The sequence below is a fragment of the Anoplopoma fimbria genome, chromosome 15, assembly GCF_027596085.1.
Source record: "Anoplopoma fimbria isolate UVic2021 breed Golden Eagle Sablefish chromosome 15, Afim_UVic_2022, whole genome shotgun sequence".
In the NCBI taxonomy this organism is placed as follows: Eukaryota; Metazoa; Chordata; class Actinopteri; order Perciformes; family Anoplopomatidae; genus Anoplopoma; species Anoplopoma fimbria.
This window is the reverse complement of record NC_072463.1, coordinates 8,603,806-8,619,578: the sequence shown is the minus strand read 5'-3', so window position 1 is coordinate 8,619,578 and position 15,773 is coordinate 8,603,806. Positions and strand designations below refer to the sequence as shown.

General features: G+C 41.8%; 2 protein-coding genes across 2 annotated transcripts; both read left to right on the top strand.

The window, feature by feature from the left end:
• The first annotated feature begins 1,483 nt into the window (after window positions 1–1,483).
• LOC129103937 (cocaine- and amphetamine-regulated transcript protein-like) lies at window positions 1,484–2,391 on the top strand. The gene is made up of 3 exons (XM_054614582.1): window positions 1,484–1,615; window positions 1,845–1,925; window positions 2,284–2,391. The coding sequence occupies exons 1-3, from the start codon at window positions 1,484–1,486 to the stop codon at window positions 2,389–2,391; spliced, it is 321 nt and encodes a 106-aa protein (XP_054470557.1).
• Window positions 2,392–4,872: 2,481 nt separating this feature from the next.
• LOC129103827 (microtubule-associated protein 1S-like) lies at window positions 4,873–14,842 on the top strand. The gene is made up of 9 exons (XM_054614437.1): window positions 4,873–4,948; window positions 5,841–5,923; window positions 6,537–6,674; window positions 7,321–7,822; window positions 8,106–8,192; window positions 8,274–10,738; window positions 11,576–11,717; window positions 11,867–12,084; window positions 12,400–14,842. Exons 2-9 carry the CDS (start codon window positions 5,888–5,890, stop codon window positions 12,553–12,555), a joined length of 3,744 nt encoding a protein of 1,247 aa, XP_054470412.1. The 5' UTR covers window positions 4,873–4,948; window positions 5,841–5,887; the 3' UTR covers window positions 12,556–14,842.
• Window positions 14,843–15,773: the final 931 nt, after the last annotated feature.

Below are 15,773 nucleotides of genomic sequence, written 5' to 3'. Positions count from 1 at the left end.
TTTAATGATATGTATTTTACAATGGCTACAATTTACAATAGGAGACTTCTAGATGCCTTGTGCATCATTGTAAACAGTTCACATGATTTAAATGATTTTCTCTTTCCTCACTCAGTCGCTATACAACTTATTCTTTAGTTGTGTTTTTTTCATACCTTATGTCAATGAGTGAGCAAGTGTCGGATTGGTCACTAGGCTATGGTATATTCCTGTAATGAGACCCCAGAGCATCTGTCATGTCAGTGTGATATATTGTAATGAAAGTCACACAGACACACACACACATTTCAGAATAATCAAATATCTGTAAATTCATTCATATGCTAAAATGCCTTAAATATTTTGTGTACATACAAACAATCAATATTGTGCCAAACATCCCAAACCCAAATCTTGAGATATATTTATAAATGCTTTTATTCAACCTGATGAGCCGTAGGCTTTATATATTGACCACTGCCCTCATTTCATCCCTAGACTCGTCTTTTTCAGGAGACAGATTGTCTCAATATGAGAGAATGAGAGATTGTGAAAATATGGTGGAAGAATTGTCATTGACCTGGGGTCTCTGACAGGATTGGTGTGTAAACATAAGCTTGCCACACACACACACACACACACACACACACACACACACACACACACACACACACACACACACACACACACACACACACACACACACACACACACACACACACACACACACACACACACACACATTGCTTAGAGGGTGGTTAAAGTTTTTCCTACAAAAGGAAATTGGATCCTGATTACAGATTGGTGTCAATGTGGGTCAACCTGAGGTCTGATTTCAGCTTTATTGAACAGAGGTGACACGAGAAGACAGGCAGAATAGATTAGCAGCAAAACATGGAATGTTTTAAAAAGTTACCCTCCACAAGAGGTAGTCAATAATATTTTATTTTTAAGATAAACCATAACCGGGCTGCATTCTTTTCCATTTGCATCTGACAGATCCAGATTTACAGTTTTCCACAGTGAACGTTTTATGTTCTGTGTGGTGAGATGTCTGATCAGCCTGATTCTGACACATCAAAATGACTCATGAATGAGTCACACATGTGTTTAACTGAAAAGGCTTACTTTGCGTACAATAGGCCATAGATTCAGATTTTAAAAAAATGAGCTAAGATTGGAGTCTGGTGATAAAAGCTTGATTCCCACTCAGCAACTAAATCAAACGATCAAATATGTTTTATGAAATGTAAATCCACCTTTCACCCTTCCCTGATTTCATCCTGTCAGGTCCCTTCCTCTAAAGACACAAAAGGTGCTGAGCAGTGTCCCCAGTGTCAAAACCTTCCATGAATATTTCAGAGGGTGGCTGATGTCAACAGCAGCCGTGAAGCGCCTATAAAGAGGGGTTCCCGGTACAGAAGACCTCCAAACCTCCCAAACGTCCACGGAGCAACCGCAGACTTCCCACTTTTTCTCCTGCTCCCATTTCTGTGTCAGCACCATGGTCAGCGCTCGAGCTCTCCTCCTCGCGGCCACCTGCTGTGCCTACCTGTGGCTCGCTCGTGCAGAAGACTCCTCGCTGGAGACGCGTTCGTTGGATTTCCCCTTGAAAACCCAACAGGAGAAAGACCTGGTGAGAGACTGTACCAGGGGTTTGGGTGTGAAATGTTTCAGCAGGATGAATGAAGGCGAAGGGGCGAAATACATTTTTTTATTAATGGCACACACTGCCGTACAAGATAAAGTTGAGCTTTTAAACTTAAGAACATGAGTTTTCATCGAAATGGACACGTCATGTCCAAGTTTTAATATTATTATTTGTTTTATGAATAATACTTTTTGTGGCATTTCATTCTCTGCAGATTGACGCGTTGCAAGAAGTTTTGGTGAAGCTGAGGAGCAAAGAGATGCCCTTAGAGAAAAAGCTCGGCTGGCTGCCTTCGGTATGTATAAGAAATTATAAAACACCTTAATTAGTGCGCATTTCCAGGAAAGGAAATATGTGTGTGCTTTTTTTTTAAACGTCTCTATTTGTGTGAAATTCCTTTAATTTATAATATCTACAAATATGCTTAAATAGAAGATTTTTGTAAATTTGATTTCCAGTGTCTCAGAGCATATCAACTAGGATTTGTCTCGTTTATAAAAACATTTATATGTTTTACTTGGAAATCGAACATACCGCGTACATTTCCGGCTTTGCCTGACATTACTCTTGAAATTCAGTTTTTTTGTCAAGAAAATGAGTTTCCAACCTATATCCCCATTGTCATAAATGTATGTTTTTTTTTGTCGTTCCAGTGTGACGCCGGGGAGCCGTGCGCCGTGCGTAAAGGCGCGCGTATTGGCACGCTGTGCAGCTGTCCCCGGGGAACTGCCTGTAACTTTTATGTTCTCAAATGTTTGTGAAAGAAAAGAATAACAGAGACGCAAGAAAACAAAATCTGCTGTCACTCTCTTGAATAAAAAAAGTAAAATGTGATTAATAAAGATGTCTTTATTTTATAAACTTAGACTGTAAAATGTTATATGTTTTGATTTTGTAGATTTCGAATGGATCTAATTTGTTCTTCCATCAGGGAAGTTATTCGTGTGGGATTGTGGCATCTTGGGGAAAACTTTGATTGGTAGTTTTTGTCATAAATTATTATAAATTTCTCCTGTAATTTTGTTTGTTGTTGTTCCTGTTATGGGGTGAGATAGCAAAGCTGTCCAAGCAACGGTTTCTAAACACATTTGTAAGATAAGGAGGTCAATAAATTAACTACATGATATCCAAGTGTCTGTGTATGTTTCACTGTTATATAAAAAAGAGGGGATGCAGTATGCAGAAATATAGAAAATGCACCACCTCAATTGTAGTCTAGAAACTGGATGATCGTCCTTTTCCCAAATCACTGGATAAAAATGACAGCACTACAACACTTACACGACAACAAAGAAAATAAATAAATATCGATTCCCTTTTTTCCACGTGTCATCAATAATGCAGCCTCCACACATCCACTAATGCAGGGCTTCATTCCAGCACACCAGCTGTCATCTCTCTGTAATAAAAGGCGATGTCATTTTTTCAATGACATCACATCCAAGCGCAAGTTTCCAACATGGCGTCCAGCCGGGTGCCGGAGAAAGAGGTCCAGGACGAGTCGAGACGCGCTGCAACCGCAAACCCCGACTTCAGCACCCACAAATACTCCCTGCTCATCATTGTAGGACGGACCGCTCACCTCAGACAGACCGGACCCATCAGCAGGGACATTGAACGAGGTACGTTTATGTCCACGCCTCTAACAGCTGCTATTTTTTTTTTTTTGCCGTTTTGCTTTTCTCTATATGCGGATAAAATATTCAGATGACTGCAAGTTCTCGTCGCCTGAATCATCATCGAGGATTGCTACACTGACCCCATTGCAGTGTTTGGGTAATTTAATTCACCCTACTGATCGGGGATGCGTCATCTGGCGATCCTCCACCATCAGCATCACCTCATCCCTCTGGGCGCATTATAATTAAAAGCAGTCTGCAGCGGGTGGTTTGTCTTTTTCGCCTCAGTATATAACGTTATTTAAGGCTAAGCTTTTGGGGGAAATGTTAAAGGACGAATATTCAGTCAACACATAGCCACTTTTAAACGACGTGCCATAATATTTGTGTGCTAATGTACAGCAGTAACTGTGGAGACTGCGGGCAGTGATAGACAGAAGGTGTTTTACTGTGTAAGCAAATGGCTATAAAGGCATATTTGAGTGCAGGCAGTTTGTGTAAACACTGCATACAGGCTGTAGATAGATAAGGGAACTGAAACGGAAACACTAAAATAGATACAGAGAGGAACAGCAATATAGATATTAATCATTTAGGCCTAGAAACATTTCATTGCTGTATCTCCAAAATGTCAGTTTTTCATGAACTAAGAAAAACAACCTGTGTCATCAGGCATTTTCAAGTTTTTCTAATGTGTTTTAATGGACTATTTATCTAAAGAGTAGTCTAGGAAGTTAAAATCACCAAATGTTTTTCTTCCTTCTTATCTGTTGTGTCATACCCTCACTGGCCACTTGATTACACCGGCTCTTCCATCAATGCGAATACTTTCACCAAGCTTATTTTTGTTTTATTTTCAGTTTTTGTAAATACTATCAGATGATTCGACTTTAGGTTTTTTATTATTGTTGATTTAGTGGTGCAGTTTTACTAAATATATTGACCCAATCCTTCCTTTCCCATTTTCTAGGAAAAAAAATGACGATTTGCTGCAAAAAATGGAAATAGAAATATTTAACCATTTTAATGTTTTAAAATGTCCTATACTTAAATGGATGTAAGTGGATAAGTGTAATCAAAATGTCTCGTATCAACTTGTACTTATACTTGCATAAATGCCTAAATCGTCATGCACCAGAAGAAAATATACCTCCTTTACACTTTGTTTTTGTTTTTGACAGAGTTAAACCAATTGTTGCTCCACGAGACTGTATCTTTTATGTCTCCAGGTATTCAGTCATGGGACATCGACTTAAAATCCTGTAACCTGAATCTATATCTACAAGAATTTCTCTCCCATCACACGGCGTCTTTCAAGGGTGTTGGTAAGTAACATTAAGTTAATTTGAACCTTTATTGCAAAGAAAGCCCCGTCCCCATGGTAACTCACCAGTTCGGCTGGTCTGGGGTCAACGAGGCAGGAAGGAAGGAAAGTGGAGGCGCAGTCGAGTGATTGTTAAACATGGGTGGGCCTGTTGGACGAAAAAACAATGGAGAACTGGAACCAAGCGGTGCCACCTCTCTTTCTGTATGCAGCCTTTTAGTATGCAGAGCCAAGGACAAACAGGGAAAATGATAAAAAGGCAGACAAACATCAGAGTCAGACAGTCGTGTTCCAGCTGAGCTGATGAACACAGACAGGAACAGACACATCATTATCTGGGGAGGACAAATAGCAACCAGAAATGTTGCCTATGTGGTAAATATTACTGCAGTTTCTCATCTTTTAACAATGTTTGAGCTTACATGTCATTTTAGGGTTTTAAACACGTCATGTACAAAAAATTGAGTGTTAAAACAAACTGTTTATGTTCTGGACTATTTTTTAACTAGGCCAGGGATTTTCTTCAGTCTTAGCTTGTTGCTTAGCAACTTTGCCGTGCCAACAACGTTCCGCAAAACCAGAACTTGTTAATACATTCTGTATTTTGTACCTTTGAAACATTTTGTATTTTGATTTTTGTTACCTTTTGCACAGAGCCAGACCAGCTGTTTCCCCATATTTCCAGTCTTTATGCTAAGCTAAGCTAACCGGCTAGTGACATATAGCACACAGACGTGAGACAGGAATAGATCTTATCACCCAAGTCTCAACAAGAATAAATCTATTTCCTAAATAGCCTTGAGTCACAGAGATGTTTAACATTTGAACTTGTGCATGCCACTGTATCACAAACTGGTGAGCCAGTGAGGAATGGCAATCAATTTTGATTCTGTCTGCAAGAAACTTTGGTACTTATTTGGGTACATTATGTTCTAGTTGGCTGTGTCCGCCTCTGTATCCTCAAAGGTTGATCCAGTTTCCCTCAGACTGGATATTCACTGCAGACTGAGTTAACTTGGCATCTCATCCTCTGACAGTCCCTCTGACTCAGCTGTTCCACCGTTCTTCCTTCCTCTTCTTCGTTGTGGGTGTCAATCACCTGCCCGGTTATCCCAGTTCACTTTATCTCATTGACTTCCAGAGTTCCCCTCCTATTTGCTTCTGGCCTCTCACTCCCTGCTCCGATCTGACTGTAGCTCTTGTTTGCTTCCCCTTGGCTGTCTTGCCCTTCTCTTTCTATTCTGTGTTTTTCTCTTTGCCTCTTCAGGGCAGAAGTGTCTGCGCCACAGCACCAGAGTGTTGGACACTCAGGTGATGATCAGTCCATCTCAGGAACAGGTTCATTCTGAGGTGAGGGAATAAATCCTGACAAAGATACTTGAAAGTTAATTAACCAAACCAGGTGGTATCTTGATGCAGTGATGCAAGAATTCTGATTTGTATTACTTTTTTAAAATAATAAAAATAAACTTATACTAATCTTTTTCCAAATGAGATAAAAACAAAAACAAACAAGCAATATGATCTGTGATCTATGATTGGGTTGTTTCTATTTTGATTCAGGAATTTGAATGCTGCAGCTAAAATGACATGCATTACAGATTTCACTGACAATTATATACCTGATTAAATAATTAATAGTATTGTCTAAGAACTGAACAGATTTTTTCCCCCCAGAGCTCATGTCTTCAAATGGCTTGTTTTGTCAAACCAACAGTCCAAACACCAAATAAATGTAAAGAGCAACATTTTCAAAAAAGAAGCAAAATGGTATTTTTGCTTGAAAAGAGTCTCAAATGTGATGAATAAATTATTAAAACAGTTACTTTTATACTGATTTTTATGGATTATATATATATTCTTTGATTTTTCTCACTGAAGCCTTTCTATTACATTTTTATTATTGGGAAAAAAGTGACATTGCCAAATAAAAAATCTTACCATCTCTGTCTGGCCTGGCCAGGTGTTTGCTCTGCTGTCCAGGGAATCGGCCCATAAGCTGTTAATCTTGGCTGGCCAAAGCGTGGAGGAAAGTGGAGACCTGCTGTTTCACAGAGGACTGTTTTCACCACAGCAACTGAAACAAATACTAACAGAGCAGGTACGGCAACATGTCTCTCTGACTTATATGCATGTGCCGATAAATGTTCAGATGTTACTTCTTCTGCTTTTTAGGTCCATGTAATATTTAGCATCTAAAAATGCAGCCGTATATTAAATCTGCAACCAACTATTATTAGCATTAGATTCATTTGCTCATTATTTGGTCTATCACATGACAGAAGAGAGTGAAAAATGCTGATAAATTTCTCAGAAAGAAAAAGCATAGATTTTCAATTTACAATAACATGAGAGAAAAAAACAGCTAAATGTCATTATTAAGAAGCTAGAATTAACACATTTTGGCCATTCTGCTTGAAAAACTACTTTACACAATTTAATTTCTATCAATCTACTTATCGAAAATAATTAAGTAATGTTTCATTGCTAGTTTATTTTACCTCTAAACTCATACACCATCGTCATCATCAACACCTCCTGTAAATGTAAACAAACATGTCATGAAGATGGGGAAGAGAAGCTGACCGATGTTGAATTTTTGAGGCACACGCCAATGTTTATTTTTGAATATCATCAAAGTAACAGCTGATTTTCTATTTATTAGTTTAATGATAATTAACAATGGCCCAGCTGGTTGATCATTAACCTGTATTTTAAAGTATCTAATAAAAATTCTCTTATTTTAGTTCATAGATCAAGAGAGCTCCACCTCTTCCTCCGAACTCAGTCTGACCCTCAGCTGTCCCAACATCGGCCAGTGGAGGAAGACCCTCTTGGGAAACCAGCCTCTGAAGGGTCCTTTCACACTGCACATAAATCCCCCAGAGGTGCTGCCTGCCATGGAGGCTCTGGGGGAATTCACCTCCCTCATCTCCGGTACTCTTTCCCCTCCATCTCCCTTCGACCTCCTGCCTCCTCCCACCACCGTGGGTTTTCTCAAGCTGTCCCGCCCCTGCTGCTACGTGTTCCCCGCCGGCCGCGGTGACTGTGCCTTTTTTGCCGTTAACGGGTTCACGGTGCTGGTGGACGGCGGCTCGGACGCTCAGGCCTGTTTCTGGAAGCTGGTCCGACATCTCGACCGAGTTGATGCAGTTTTGTTGACGCACATTGGGATAGAAAACCTCCCCGGGGTCAACGTCTTCCTGGAGAGGAAGGTGGCTGAGCTGGAGCTGAGCTCTGATATCAAAGGTAAGAAGTCAAGGCCATTCAATCATATAATGTCCAAAATCACAATTTCTTTCTTAAAGGACTATACAATCAGTTTAGCATATGTCACACTGTATCCTCAGACCCTTTGTTTGCATAAGAAAAAAAATTCAGGAAGAGCAACAGAGGAGAAATCCCTCTTTCTCTTACTGAAGGAAGATGATATGAGGAAATGTTTCGAGATTGGGATTTTTGTCATCTTTTCCTGTTTCATGTTCTAATTATCCTTTTGTCTCTGTATCCTAATATCCTTTTATCCAAACAGATGACTCGTCTAAGAGGCTCATCTCCCCAGAGCTTGGAGTCGTGTTCTTTAACGCCCCCAGCAAGCTGCAGGTTGAAGAACAGACTTGTGAGTGATGCATTAAAACTTACTGTAATTTCTAACGTGAGTGATTGCCATCAAGTTAAGTTATTATTATTCTCATATCAGGTGAGGACAATGTACTGAAGAGCACACACCAGGCGGCCCTAACCCTACAGCTGTTGAAGAAGTTAGACATCAGACCACAGCCATTGTTTCGCCCGCAAGGGGTTCCCATTGAACCGCTAACCCTGTTCCAGAAGATGGGAGTGGGACAGTTGGATTTATACATCCTCAGCCCCGGCAAAAACAGCCAGGAGTACCAGACACTCATGCATAACTGGCCTGATACAGTGTCATCAGCATCCAAATCCGAAACTCTCCCACTCACCGCCCTGGCTTCAGTGTCTGCCCTGCTGGTGTGGCACCCAGCGTGTCCCCAGGAGAAGGTGGTCAGGGTGCTGTTTCCTGGTGTTACCCCACAGGCAAAGCTGCTGCTGGGGCTTGAGAAGCTGAAGGGGCTGGCCTTCCTCCAGAAACCCACAGTGACCACCGGGGACATGGAGAGACTGGGGGAGGACAGAAAGACCAAGAGGAGAGAGAGCCAAGACAGTGGCAGGTCCAAATATGGAAAAGAGTCAGGAGTTAAAGAGGATGGAAAGGAGGCAAAGGTTAGGGAAAAAGGAAAAGTATTAAATGGAGTCACTTCAAGAGATGCTGATAAAACAAGAATCAAAGAAACAGGTGTGAGGCAAAAAGGAGCATTGTCAGAGAAGAATACCTCAAACAAAGTAGGAAGGAAGGATGGGAAAAAGGAGGATAAGCCTGGGAATAACCAGGAGAATGGTGTTATGAGGAACGATCAGGGGAAAAAGGATGTTCTTCCTTCCAAACCAAAGAATGAAAATAAAACTAAGCTCAAAAAGGAAGCAAAAAATGACTCTAAAACAGGGGTGAAGAAAACAAGAAAACCATCAGGAAAGGATGCAAATAATGTAAAGAAGGTAAATGTAAACACTGCAACAAAACCTGACACTGGGAGTGTGTCGGAAATCCCACAGCCAGTGGGACTTGATACAGAGCAGCAGAATCAAAAACCAGAGAAAGAGTCTGAAGAGAACCCCTGTGGCTCCAAGTTGTCTACCCCTGAGGATATGACTGCTGATTTTCTCAGGCTCCGGGAGGAAACTGAAAGAAGTGAGGCGCAGGTGGAAACAGCAGATAAGGCAAAGCAAAAAAGCAGTGAGTCAGGAAATGAAAAGAGCCTTGGCGGTATGAGCACAGAGAAGAGTATTGTGGCTGAAGAAGCTGCAGGGATAATGGGAGGAACGAGTAGTGATAATGGAGCGCAAGACAAGGCTGGGATTGGAGAGAAAGCTGATGTAGACCTGCAGAAAGCGCATGGAAATGCCGCAAAACCAGCAAAGGTTGTAGGATTTCCATCTCCCCTGAACAAGGCGTCAAAAAACGAGAGCACAGACCAGCTGGACTTAACCCCGACTGAATACACTCTCCTGGACGGGGCTTTGAGAAACAGCCCTCCCTCTCGATCCTCTCCAGAGAACCAGGCCCCTGTCAGCCCTGAAGAGCAGACCGTTGAGCCTGCATCCCCTGATTCACGGCCCAACAGCGCAGGCCACACTCCTTACTGTCTGTCCCCAGATGATGTTTGGTGCAATAGGGCCACTCTCAACAGGTTACAGGCCCAGATGGGTAACTTAGAGTCAGCTGATGTCGACCAGCCAGATGGATCCTCCAAGCAAAGTGAGGGGCAGTCCAAAAGCAATCCAGAGAGTCACACAAATTCCAGAGAGAGGCAACTAAGTTTCCTTTCTTTGGGCTCATTAAAAGAGGGAACTTCAGACCCCTCTCCCTCTTTCACTACCACCACCACCACCACCACCACTACACACTCCATGCCAGCAGAGGTGAGCTCACCTCAGTCAACAGAAGTAGACGAATCACTATCCATGTCCTTGGAGCAGGGACCAACCACTGTGAGCCAGAGAGAGGGGGATGACAGTGCTCATAACTCCCACTCCAATGGGAGCCATTTTGCTGGGATGTCTTTACCGATAAAGAAGCCTCCCAGATCTTCAGGGCAGGGTTCAGAGATGGGGCGGCCTCCAGCTCCTAATACACTTCATTTTGAGGCATCAGCTCACGATGTGGATCTATGTCTGGTTTCCCCCTGCGAGTTCAACCATCTAAAACATCCTGACTCCAGCTCGGGTGCTAGCGAGACCTCAAGAGGAGCTCTCACTCCACATCATCACGGCAACAACAACAATAACCCCAAGGACGCGTCACCTAGTGAGTCATGTGCCCCAGTGTGCACGGAGGACTGCCAGTCCACCACAGCAGATGGATGTCTGGACTCAGATGAGGATGAGTCGAGCAGTGAGCCATCTAACTCTCCCGATAATATCCGCTCCAGTCAGGCTTTGCCCCCAGACCCTCTTCCAGCCCCTCTCAAGGACAGTCCGCCTTTACCCCCACATCCGGACACATCCATGCCCGTTCCTCAGTCTGAATCCGACGCCACCGGGAAGAAAGCAAAAGCTACTGGAATGCGGGGGAAAAAATCTCCAGCGGTGAGTTTGTCTTTTGAACATAGAAGAAAATACTGTGAAATATGGTGCATGAGTGTATTGAGGAGAATTTTTCTTCTGCCCAATCAATACCTGTTCAGATTCCTGAACTTGCTTATCGGGCAGTATCCATCCAATACCAGTGTGTTAAATATTCATGGCTACTGGTTTTCCTGGGGGGATTTGCCTGTGTAAAATATGGCCAAATTGCTGACATTTTGCTACATCTTGGTTAGCAATGCCCCGACCAGCAACTCTCAACAGAGAGGAGAAACAACAGAGATGGCTCTCTCTTTAGCTACACTCATCATCAATTATGTTTTTTCCAGAGCTAATGATGGAAGTAGCTAACAAGTGAGCCATCTCGCTTGTTTCTCATCTCTGTTGACAGTAGCACATGCACAGTACCGATTAGCCAGGATGTACGGATCAAAAGTGAGTGACACGTGTTGTTTCTTAATCCTGGGTAACGTAAATGAGCTGATAAATTTTATGATAATGTGATATCAGATCTGTGCAAAAAACGATTGTTCTGACCGATTGTATCGGAGGCATTCACGAAACTGATATTGCAAATATCTAGTATTTAGACCACATTTCTGGTTCTTTTTCTTAATATTGAGGATTCAATGAGGCCTTAGTGTCCTCGTGCCATAAGGAATCATAAAGGTATAACATTGTGCCCAATTTAAGTATTTAGTCCTGCTCACAGCTTTTAATATTGAGTTACATGTTTGCTAACTTATTATGATTTTGATGACACAATTATTGTTTACTCTTATGGCTGAAGTGAAATCTAACATAGAACCTTTTTATACAATTGTGCTTTTCTCTTGCCAGGTCGTTGAAGCCTCCCAAAAATCAGGCTCAGGGAAAAGCAGGACAGGGAGCCAAAGTGAAGTCACAAAGGGGAATGTCTCTTCTACTCGCACTCCTTCCTCCAGCACCCGCTCAGCACCAGCAAAATCCGCTCCCAATCCAGGTAGGAGGTGTAAAATATTATTCATATGAAATACTGTAGAATTTCTCCAATCATTTTTCCTTTTCCACTTGTACTTTGCAGACTTACGTGGGTCTAATGTTTCGTATTAAAATGGCTTTCAGCAGTTTCTCCTCTCTCGCCGGTCACAGGCTCCAAGTCTACCTCTGTTGGCGAAGTCAGTGTATACGTGGACCTGGCCTATATTCCCTCTGGAGCCTCCTCTCCAACAGTCAGTGTGGACTTCTTCAAATGCGTTCGCTCCTCCTGTTACATCATCAGTGGTGACAGTCAGGAGAAAGAGGAGCTAATGAGGCACACACTGGACGCGCTACTGGATGCCAAGATGTCCTGGCCTGACACTGTGCAGGTAGTTTACAATCATAAACGGGTTCTTATAAATGTGATTAAGTATCTCTGGGTGTTCTCAAAGAGAGGAAAATGAAGATGGACGATTGCGGATCCCAAAGCGTGAAATTGATGGAGGGAATTGTTTGTAAGAAATTTTGCTGGAAACTGGAGCCCAAACTTCAATTTATGCCTGATTCTCTGAAGATAGTCAAATCATCTTTCAATGTGTGCAGATGACTTGAAGACTGTAGACAAAGATACTGACGAACAACTGAAAGCGATGGGAGTTAAATGTAAGCTACACTGCAGATACATTTTCTCAATCTATCCCCAGGTGACACTGATCCCTACCTTCGAGTCGGCGCCGATGCAGGAGTGGTACCAGCAGACCCTGGACAGACAGAAGGAGCTGGGCATCACCGTTCTGGGATCCAACAGCACTGTCGCCATGCAGGACGAGACCTTCCCTGCTTGCAAGATAGAGTTTTGAAGACTTAGGGATGCAGCGATGGAGGGTGAATATGAGCGGACGGATAGAAAAGTGTGTGTAGAGAAAAAAAGAGACAGAGTTAACGGAGTGAAAGAAAATTAGAAACAGATATTACGGGGAAATAAAGAGAATATATGAGCCCTTTCTGCACGAACACAAATAACATGGGACTTTCACCCATTCCCCTTCTGGTAATCACTTCTTTGTGGGCTACTTTTGCACCAAAAAGCCCTTCCTGTGGGGGAGTATTGCATGATTTTTTTTTAGACCCATGACCCTGTGCAAAACAGGAGAGGCGATCACACTGGTTGCAAAAGAAGCATGTTGGGCTGCAAACATGTTGGATCACGAACATGAAAGCTGTGGTTTTAGATTAGTCAATATAGATAGCACACATGGGGTTGAAGGCACTTTGTGTAGGCTTGTTTTAATAATCATTTCAGTACTGAAGAGTGATTGTAGTGTGTGTTACGTTAAAGGGCCCATTTTGCTGCTTTTCATGCCACATTTACCAATTAACGTCACTTTTCCAGACACTCCCAAATGGCAGGAGTATGCACACTTTTGTTTATGAAAGCATTGGTCGTATTATATTGATTTTATTTATAAAAAATATATTTGTCTGATTTGCACAGACAATGTATGTATCGTAAAAAAGAGCTTCTTACATTGTACCTGTAATGAAGAGTTCCCAGTGTGTGGTCAGGTGTTTGTTGTGATCACTGTAAGCGGACAAGAGGTGAGCTGTGGTGTGTGTTGTACCTGCTTTTAAAAAGTACTGTGCCTCCGTGGCTTCACTGTAGACCTTGCAATCTCCGCAGAGCAAATTGACGAGATGCGACGTATCTGATGTTGAGTGATAATCTGAGATTATTGAATCTGAGGGTGAAAAAACTAATCTGTCGACAGGGATTAGAGTACCAGATTAAATTTAGTAGCATTAGAGCAATCTTCTCATAAAGAACGGTAATGTCATTGTAATCAATTACAGGAGCTTAAAATCATGCTAATCAGGAATCCGACAGCAAATGCTTTTGTAAAAATCGATGTTCACTTGTTATCTTACAAAAAAAAACACTTAAAGTGATGACATGTATTTAGATTGTTGATATGATGGATATGATCATATAGTTTATTGTAGACAAATATTTCGCACAGCATAAAATCTTATATGAGTTTAATAACAACTTTCTATGCTGTGCTCTGTAATTACGAATAAATTAGATTGTACTAAGTAATCCTTATACCGAAACTGAAATTACTGAATGGCTGTAATCAAATCGACTGCAGTACACAATAACACTTTATTTTATAAAGTCCCTAATTTCCAATAAAGTTTTCTAGAATAAGGTTTATAATTTGTTAATAGTTTTTGATTATTCCACATATAAAGGGAACATTTTCCAAAAAGAAATGAAATATTTATTGTGGTCTAAATGGAGCAGTTCTTTCAAGGAAATTATTCTGTAAATATACATCTGCTTAAATACATAACTGAATCAACTCTATTTTCCCTTTAGTTCCAAATTATTATGATTTTTCCTAAACTTCATAGGAAATTATGAGCACACATATGTAATGTAACTGATTATATTGTAATCGCTCCAGATCTGTTTGTCCACTGTTTTTTTTAATTCTATTTTATTTTGTTCTAGTCTGGATGTCCAAGAATCGTCATAATCTGATGATATGTAAATGAATCACAACTGATTGTTTCAGTTCTCACAAATGTGGCACACAGAGTTTCCTCAAAACCAAAGCATGAGATCACAAAGACGCCACCAATCACTTTCCCCTATGACCCCAAATACATTGAGGAAAATTTAATTTTGTTTCTCTATCTCTAATTTATCTAAAAGACATTTATAATTATATTAATTCACAGTTGAACTTGTACTATCCTTGATATTTGTTTTATTTTGTAAAATCAGATTTATTTTCTTTTTATCACACTCTTCTGCAAAAGGCTGCCATATTAAATGATTTATTGGCATCGGGGGGATGAAGTAGAGCTGTAATCATAGCTGACAATTACTTGAACCCCAAGTTAGCAAATTGAATAGTACTATGTGTATGTGTCCCGCATGTATAAAATACTGTGTGTACTGTATGTTGTTTCATTCATGATATTCATGAAGACAGAGAGTTAAGCAATGTGGTAGAGCGTAGCGATGGGATGAACGTTGAAAACCTTTCACTTTGTAATTGTCTCTAAGTAGTACATAGAGTAACAATGACAAAATGTGTGGGTTGTGAGGCCGGGACTAATGTATGAATAAAGAATGTGCATCACCATTCAAAAGTGTCTGTTGAGAGTCTTTGACGTGCAACGCTTCCTTGTGGACGTTAAATGAAATTATGAAAGTGTTGCAGCTCAAACAAGTTAACGTGCTCCTTATTTGTAGAAATGTTTTCTTTATCATTTGCTGCTCAGGCTGATTTACAGTTTCACTCTAACACTCCCAACCCAGAGGGTGCAATCCACCGTTTTCCGGAAGAGAACCATGGCCTCAGACTTGGAGGTACTGACTCTCATCCCGACCGCTCCAAACATATTTGTGCCGAGTATCCGGACACAGCTCTCACTTTGGTCATCAAGGACCGAATCCTGAATCTGATACCCCATATTCCCCGCAGTACGGACTCCCCGAGGACACGGTCGAAGGCCTTCTCCAAGTCCACAAAACACATGTAGACTGGATAAACTTTCCCTGCAAGGGGATTGGTCCGCTGTTCCACGTCCAGGACGGAATCCGTTGCTCCTCCTGAATCTGATACCCCTATATTTCCCGGGGAGGCACATATATCCCCCTTTTGAAAATAACCACCACCCCGGTATACCCGACTTCCACGCGACAGTGAAGAGACGTACATAACAATGTCCAGAGCCTTTAGCATCTCCGGTCAATCTCATCCACTCCTGGCGCTTTGCCGCTGAAGAGCTACATACCTCAACGACCTCCGCCAGGCATATGGACGAGACTTCCCCTGAGTCTTCAGACTCTGCCTCTTCCACAGAGGACGTGTTGGTCGGGTTCAGGAGTTCCTCAAAGTGTTCTTTCCACCGCTCGACAATATCCCCAGTCCGGGTCTGCAGTTCTCCCCCCTGCTGAGCACAGCCTGAGAAAAGCCCTGTTTCCCCTTTCTGAGTCGTCTCACGGTTTGCCAGAACTTCCTTGAGGCCATTCGAAAGTCCTTCTCCATGGCCTCGCCAAACT